We start from the raw sequence: 8,318 nt of genomic DNA, 5'->3' as shown, positions 1-8,318 counted from the left end.
CTGCTGGAGGAGCAGGCATCTCCCCCCTGCTCCCCCTACCCAGCCCTAGCTGCCAGGCACTCACCCAGCCTCACACACCCCTGCCACACAGACACACACGTATACTGCACCCCTCCCTCTGCCCCCTTGCTAGTCTGCATGCTGCTCTCCCCAATTGCTCTCCCCCTGCTCCCCCCAGCAGAGTTGTGAAAATCCCAGACGTTTTTCCAAATTTCAAAAAATTGCCTGGATGGAGATGGGAAGACCCAAAAAGAGGACATAGCTGGGAAAACCTAGACATATGGTAACCCTATTTATGAACCTAAATGACAGACTCAGCTGTGTGGTTGTAGGTTTCAGCATCTACCCACAGTTTGTGATTCAGACTTGCCCATGTAGGCAGACTGAGTGTGCTCAGTAGTGCTGTGCTCCAACAGGACAGTTGTGTGTGGAATGCAGGCACCCAGATTTGTATATAAATAGGGCCAGACTAAAGCACAGGCAAACCAGGCACAAGCCTAGGGCCCTGAGCTGCAGGGGGTCCTAGCCCTTCTCTCCATGGCAGCAGTGTGAGCGGCCCTATCCACCTCCCTGCCTTTCCCTTCCCCTCCTCTTCGCTGATCTGGCACCAGCTGCTTCCTAGCAGCAGCTCCAAGCCCAGCTCCCCATGGGTGGCGGTGCTAGGGTGTCGAAGGGGGTCTCAACTGGCCCAGGGCCCATGAGTTTGTTTGCCTAGGGCACATTAAAGGGTTTATCCGGCCCTGCATGTAAGGCTGTGTAGGTCCTGAAACTCTAGTTACAAAGAAACCAACAGTGCAAAAGGAAGAAAACCGTCCTACTTTCTAGACCAGTAGGGGCTAACCTTTTTGACAGGCATGCTACAAATTAGCTCCAGATCTTCCCCAAGTGCCACTCCCTTCCCCTTCTGCCCAATCTGCTACTGTGTTTCCTACACTGTGCTCCCTACCCCATCTGCTGATCTGCTCTCTGCTTCCTGCACTATCTGACACTGTGCTGCTTGTCATATCCCTGATTTGATGCATGTCACACACAGTGTGCCTGTGCCACTTGTGGCACATATGCCTCAAGTTGGCTACCCTTGTTTTAGTCCAGCAATAGTGGTAAGGGCTCTTGGCCAGAGAGTCAGAGGTTTGGGTTCTGGGCCCCTTCATGCAGAAGAGGTTTGAACCTATCTGTCCTGCTTCTCAGTAAAGTGTCCTAACCACCAGGCCACAAACTAGCCATTACCCAAATACCTCTATAACCTTTCCCTAGAAGTTGACCCACAGGGCAGCCAAGAGAGGGAGACAAGCTGTAGGATGTGTGGCTCAGTGAACTACATGTAGACTTCAAGGTTAGGCACCCTAGTTCTAGTTTATGGCTCTGCTGTCAGAGGGCTGGGGCTCTCCCAGTGCTGTCATACAAGATTTCATAGGCAGTTTTATATTACATGCAAGATGTAATGGACCAGCTTCAAGTAATACATGCACAGGGCAAAACTGAATCCCCCATTGTGTGCAAGTGACCATACTGCAGTTAAGTGGCCATTTAGGCATGTAAAATGAAATAGGATTTAATCTTTATTGAATTAAACCTCAGAGCAGCCCAGTGAGATAGGATATATTATTATGCCTATTTTACACAGGCAGAAACTGAGGCACAGGGGTGGTGGAAGGGTAATGAACTTGTACAGACCACAGAACAAGTCTGGGTATAAAACCTGCCCCTTCTTGTACAGTCCTGTGTTTGGGCCATAACGTCTCCCATTCTTCATTGGCCTACCCCTCACTCAAAGTACCGTTCTTGCTGCAGGATTGCTCCATTATGCATATATACAGTATTTGAGTATTGGATAATATACAATGCCTATCAGTAACTGCCCCAGTTTGAGAATTACGATTCTGTCACATATTAGTGCCTTTGTTTTTTATAGTGCACTATACAATACTTGAAAATGGAAAACCATAAATCATAAGCGTGACATTGGGAGAGACTATTTAGAGGTTCAGAATGATATGACAATTCAACAGATTCATTTCCTTTTTGCCAGTGAGTATCACACAAACTCTCTGAAAACATGCTCAGATGGGACTGATTAATTGTGGCAGAGTAATTACAGCATTCTATTGTCTACTGCCTAAATTCCTTAGGAAAGTAACTCATTATAGAAGTGTGCTTTTTGTTCTTCCTAAGGGAACTCGAGCAAACAGTTCTCGTTGAGAAGGTCACTGACAATATTTGCAGTGTTTATATTTATGTTGAAATTCCAATGCAAAAACTTTTCCAAGGAAAGTTTTTGGAAAGGTAAAAGGTTGCCACTCACAGTAACAAAGGGTCTTTTTTATCCTCAGAATAACCTTGCCAATGGCTCTTCTATGTCACCCTTCAGTGCTTTAAGACTGACCAGTGGTGACAGCTTAATGCTGAGCCCTCCAGTGTAGAAACTGCTAATCTTGTGAAATCGCTTTGATTTCAATATTAAAAAACACTAAATTGTGTTTTGGTAGTTTTGAGGCCTGAGGAAGGGTACTGTGATACCCAAAAGGTTGCTTGTTTCTGTACCAACCATACAATTGCTCCACCTAAAAATATCACCCACAGAAATTCCTGCCTTTCACATAAGTTGTGACAAGCATGAAACACCAAGAAACATCCTAATGTTGATAAGGAATACCCCAGAACCCCCCGCAATCCCTTTGTTGTTCATAGATTCATAGAGTTGGAAGGGACCTTAGTGGGCCATCTAGTCCGACCCCCTGACCCTGGCAGGCAAGAAAAGAGTCACCAGTCCTGGGGTCATGTGAGCCCAGTCACGTGTCTGTCCAGTCTCTTCTTGAAGACCCCCAAGGATGGGGCAAACACCACCTACCCTTGGAAACCCATTCCAGATTCTGGCAACCCTGACCATGAAGAACTTTTTCCTAATGTCCAGCCTAAACCTTCTCTCTAGTAGCTTATGGCCATTGTTCCTTGTCATTCCAGAGGCTGCCCTGATGAACAGATCATCGCCTACTTCATGTTGCTCTCCCCTTATGAATTTGTACGCCGCCACAAGGTCCCCCCTTAGCCTTCACTTGGAGAGCCTGAAGAGGTTAAGGTCCCTTAGCCTTTCATCATAGGGCCTTCCATTCAGGCCTCTAATCAGGCTTTTCTTTGGACCCTCTCCAGGTTGTTCTCATCCCACTTGAACTGCAGCATCCACTGTTCTGTTTCAATTTGGCCAAATCTGTTTTGGAGTTTTTACGCTGTTTTGGAGATTCGGCCATAGGCTATAATGGGGAATCACTAAAGTGCCTATAACTTTGTCATTTCATGTGTGATTTGGATGAAAATCGCAGGGATGGTAGCCCCTTCTGAGGCCATGAAACCTGCCAGGTCTCAAGGAGATAGGTGCAGGGGTTTCTGTGAAACTGTACCTCAAACTGTTCAAAGCAAAACTCGTGATACTTGTGTGACTTTGTGTGTGTGTCTTCTTGCATTTTGAAATGAGCTGGCTGGTCATAGTAGTGATGGTCGTCACCGGGAACCCTGGTGGAACTTGTCTGCCAAACAGCACATGCCAACAAAGTTCGCATCATGAACCACCTTGACTATATTGGCCCCATTGTCAGTGACCATGAAACCACGGGTGAGATCGCCCTGCCCAATGAACCACCCTGGCAGTTCCAGATGTCCAAGGTGAAGTGTAAGGCCACCTGTAGACCTGCCTTGTGCGGCTTCTCCCTCAAATACTCCCTGCATGCCTCATACAGGGAGGGCACCACTGTCGTGGTGAAGGTGGTGCGTGAGGGCATGCGATATGATGGGGCCATGAGCGCCATGAGCTACTTGAACCCTGGCTACTCAACTAAGGAGAAGGGCTGGCCATCCAGAGCAAGCATCTCCCCAATGCTTTGGGTGACCTCACTCGCCTTGGGAACGCACCCTCCTTTCCCTCTGCCTTTCCCCCACCACTCCAGGGTGGCCTGCCTCTGCTTCTGGGGGTTAAGGGCTTTGGAGCGAGAAGGGGACTTCTCTTTGGACATGCTCCCACTGGTGCCAGGATAAAGAGGAGCAAGGGCAAGGGGGTGGTGCCTCCTGATATGCATCAGCATCCCCATGGTGCTGAAGTGTTTCTCGTCCTTCCCTGGCTGGTCCTGCGTCTGCTCTGCAGGGAGGCATACTTGGGATCATCTGCCACCTCAAAATGATCCCACACTACACTAATCCCTCGCTTCTGGGTTACAGGTAGGGATCCTACTTTATCCCCCTCCTCAGAAGACAGAGGCACAACAACAGGGGAAACTGAGCCACCTGCCCCCACAACCTCTTCTGCAGTGCCTTCCAGAGAAGGAGACCTGGCTCTAGGGGAACTTTGAGGGGTGTGGAGCAGAAACTCTGATTCCCCCTCCTTCCCCAGAATTTCCCTGGCTATGGCACTCAGCTCCCCTGGTTACAGATGCAGCTCCTCCTCTGGCATTGGGAGGCTCATGCTGGGAACTGAAATTGGGGTGGAGAAGACTGTCATGCTGGTGCTTGTCATGCTGGTGGTGCTGGGGGTTATTATTACTGCTGGTGTTAGCTCTCACTCCCCTGCCAGAAAACCTGGCACCTGCCTTTCCAGCATGCTTCATAATGTTTGCTCTGCTAGAAAGTGTGTGTGTGTGTGTGTGTGTGTGTGTTGGATAACATTATATTTTCTGTAACCTAGTTAAGTTCCCCTCCTCACCCCCATCCCTCTTATGTTAGTCCCTCGCTCGGGTGATCTGTATTTCCCTACTGTTATGAGTCTTTTTGGACTCATAACTCTTAACATCTACTAATAAAATTCTATCTTCTATGTCTTTACTATATCTTGTTCTATCTGCTTATTTTACAATATTTATGTGTTTACTATAGCTTCTTCTTCCATCTGCTTATTTTACCGTATCTATTAGAGCTGTGCAAAACTTCCATAGCCAATTCGATTCGGAGGAGATTCAACCCAATTTGGCAGCTGAATCTTCGAATCGGGAGACCCATTAATCTCTCCGAATTGAATCAGAGGCCTCTGAATCGACTCATAGAGATTCGGAGAGATTCAGAGATTCGGCCATAGACTGTATGGGCAGGCACTAGGCAGTGCTGGCGGGAGGAGCTGGGGGAGCAGCTAGATGAGAAGCCATGAGAGCGGGAGGGAATGATCAGGGAACTGGGGGATTGAGCTGGGGGGAAGCCCCTGTTCATTCCCTCAGCCCCCAATCATCCCCCCAGCTCCTGATCATCCCCTCAACCCCTGCAGCTTCTCCCGGGGTTGCCAGCTCTGCCTGCCTTGCCCCAGCAAGGAGCAGCCGGATGAGGTACAGCTTCTCCCGGGGCTGCTGGCTCAAGCTGGGGCTCCTCCAACTACTCCCCCAGCTGCTCCTGCCAGCACTGCCTGCCTGTATAGTCTATGGCTGAATAAGATTTTTCTGAGTTCTCCAGTGTAGAAACTGCTAACTGACTAGTGGTGCAGTGGTTACAGTAGTGTTCTGGGAAGTGAGAAACCCAGATTGAAACCTCCTTTGGGTTGGCAGCAGTGACTACATCCTAATCTTTTGACTTCCTAGGCTAGTACCTCAGCTACTCTGTTGCAGACAGAAAACAAAATGATCCCCCTCACATATACTAGTCATGCATTTTGGCCAGCTACATAGCTAGGCATGTACATGGCCAGTGTGTATCCTATTGGTCAGGCTCACTGTACATGTGCAGGGCTACACACCCAGGAATAGAATTTCGAGTTGCATGTAAATGTAAAAAATGTCATGTAGACAGTTGAAAAACAGATGACCAGAAAGGAATAAACTGCCACCCCAAATGCAAACAGGGCTGAAACAGAGCACAGAGACTCAATCTCTTTACTCCGGAAGATATTTCTTTTATAACATGAGTTAGGTGTCGATTGAGACAGTTAGACTGTTGACCTCAAAGCAAAGATCTTTCTAAGAAAAGTAATGATTAAGTCTGACTTTCAGCAGCTACTTAATTCTGATATAAACAGTTGTGGCTTGTCATCCTGGTGGAATTGATTATGGCAATGCATTTTGTATCTCTTGGGTGAACTCACCATGACCCATATTACTGTTGCTGTAACAAGAGTCTGGAAATATGGCTCAAAAATACATGGTAGGATTAAACTATTCTCATATCAGAATGCATTGTAAACAGCTTTGCATTATATTTCTTGTGTGTACTTTTGTTCTGTTCCTAGGACTCATGAATGAACTGGCAGAAAAAGGTCTCCTTGGAGAGGTGCGAAGCAACCTGTCTCCTGATGCTAGACTGCCTGCATTGTGTATTCACGCGGCTCCCTACACTGACAGCTTATTGCAGGCACTGGGTATGCTGGAGCAATAGAAGATTTAAGGTTTTGCCTTTTATCTGGAGTCAGATCCAAAGGTCAGATCTTGAGGGAATTTTCCTGAGTAAAAACCCCAGGCTGTGGTTCATTGACAATTGTAACTTGTTTAGCCCTGGACACTGGTGTCTACTACTTGTGCTGCATGATGACTTTAGTGGAACAAGTCATGGGGTAAAGTGTTGCTCACAAAATCAAAGCTTTTTAAAAAATAAAAAATGAGTATTTGTAAAAATTAAATACATATTCATTTTGAAAAATAAACTCATTTAAAATGAAATATGAAATTATGAACATATAGCAGGGATAGGCAACCCCATGGCATGCATGCCAAATGGTGGCACGGAGAGACATTTTCCGTGGCATGCTAGTAGGTGTGTGAGGAAATTGTTTAAAAAAAAACATTTTTTCTTAAGTTGCTACTCTGGGCTTTCTGGAGCAGCCAAAGGTCAGCGCCACAGCAGGCACTGGGGGCAGGGGCAGGAGAACAAAGGCAGCAATGCAGTCTGCGTTCTGCTAATTCTACTCTCCATCCCCAGGCTGCACCCTCCAGCCCTGCCCAGCCCCTGGAGGGGAGCTGTGGGTGGGCGAGGCTGTGGCCTGGGCAGGCACCATGGAGGGCCACTGTACTGGAGGCTCCCAGCTGGCTCGGCCCTGAGCACTGCCTGTACCAGGCCCCATGGCCAGACCTTTGCACCAGGGGCAGCTCTGCCCCATTCATGCTGTACCTGGTGGGCAGGGAGGCTGAGTCCAGAGGCAAAAGCCCCCTGAGCCTGGTGTCCTGACCCAGCCAGCTGGCATCCCCTTGCAGGCGGGGTGGCGCAGCCCATCCCTGCAGAGCTGTATGGACCAGGCTGGGCCCCACCTCAGGTGCCACTGGGTGCCCTCACCTGCCTGCCACAGCCTGAGTCTGCAGAACCCTGCGGTTCCCCCCAGCCCCTGCTCTCCTTCAGCTGCTGCCTTGCCAAGGGCCCAGCTGGGCTAGCCTGCCCATGACACATTCCCCCCCTGCCTGCTTCTCCTCTCACTACCTGGACCCTGCCCTGAGCCCTGGCTGGGCCCTCCTTCCTAGCCCCGGGTCCAGGCTCCCCCTGCTCCAGGACCATTGGCAAGGCCTGAGACTGCTGCTGGGGTGTCACTGCCTCCCTCTGCCAGACACTGCCCTGGAGCAGCAAGCCCAGGCTGCAGCCAGTAGCAGTGGGAGACATGGGCAGCAAGGGACACACTGTCTTTCTCTTTTTCCTTTTTTTTCTCTCTTCTCTTTTTTTCTCTCTCTCCTCTTTTTCCCTCTTTGTTTTTTCTTTTCTTTTTCTTCTGTTCTTTTTCTTTTTTCTCTCCTTTTTTCTTTCTTCTCTCTTTCTCTTCTCTCTTTTCTCTCTTCTTTTTTTTCTCTCCCCTTTTGTCTCTGTTTTTCTCTTCTCTTTTTCCCTTCCCCCTTTTCTTTCCCTCTTTTTCTTTTTTCTTTTTTTCTCTCTTCTCTCCTTTTCCCTCTTCTCTCCTTTTTGCTTTTTTCTCTCTCCTTTTTGATCCTTTCTTTCTCACTTTTTCTATTCTCTCTCCCTCTTTTTCTCTCTTCTCTTTTTCTCTCCCCTCTTTTTCTCTTTTTTCTTTTTCTCATTTTCTTTCTTTTTTCTTTCTCTCCCTTTCTCTCTTTCTTCTCTTCTCTTCTTTCTCTCTTCTCCTTTTCTCTCTGCTTTTTCTATTCTCTTTTTCTCCCCTTTTTTCTCTCTTCTATTTTTTCTTCTCTTCTTTCTCATCTCTTTACTTTCCTTTTCTTTCTTTACCTCTCTTTCAATCTCTTCTCTCCTTTTTTCTCTTTTTTTCTCTCTCATCAAAACATGCTTAACAAAAAAAGAAAACACAAAAACAAAGGTAGTATATGAATTTTTATTTATTGTGACCAGGTTTAGAATTTTAAAAAACCCTGTAAACCCCTCCCAACATTTATGATTATTAACTATATTAATATGCAGTGCGTCCT

The 8,318-nt window shown here is 47.5% G+C and overlaps 1 protein-coding gene across 4 annotated transcripts in view; it reads left to right on the top strand.

Annotated features, from left to right (window-relative positions):
- CUNH16orf71 (chromosome unknown C16orf71 homolog) overlaps positions 1-8,318 on the top strand; it is a 203,623-nt gene that overhangs the window by 131,744 nt on the left and 63,561 nt on the right. For 3 of the 4 annotated variants that reach the window (XM_019539984.1, XM_019539983.1, XM_019539982.1), the window contains one exon: positions 6,191-6,319. The exons of the other annotated variant lie outside the window; for it this stretch is intronic. In XM_019539984.1, the coding sequence (XP_019395529.1) occupies positions 6,191-6,319 (129 nt within the window). The remainder of the gene's footprint in view (positions 1-6,190; positions 6,320-8,318) is intronic. 4 annotated transcript variants of the gene reach the window in all.

Source organism: Crocodylus porosus, unplaced genomic scaffold, assembly GCF_001723895.1.
Source record: "Crocodylus porosus isolate Cpor-Errol unplaced genomic scaffold, CroPor_comp1, whole genome shotgun sequence".
NCBI classification, from domain to species: Eukaryota; Metazoa; Chordata; order Crocodylia; family Crocodylidae; genus Crocodylus; species Crocodylus porosus.
The sequence above is the reverse complement of the archived record's forward strand: the minus strand, read 5'-3'. Positions and strand labels throughout refer to the sequence as shown.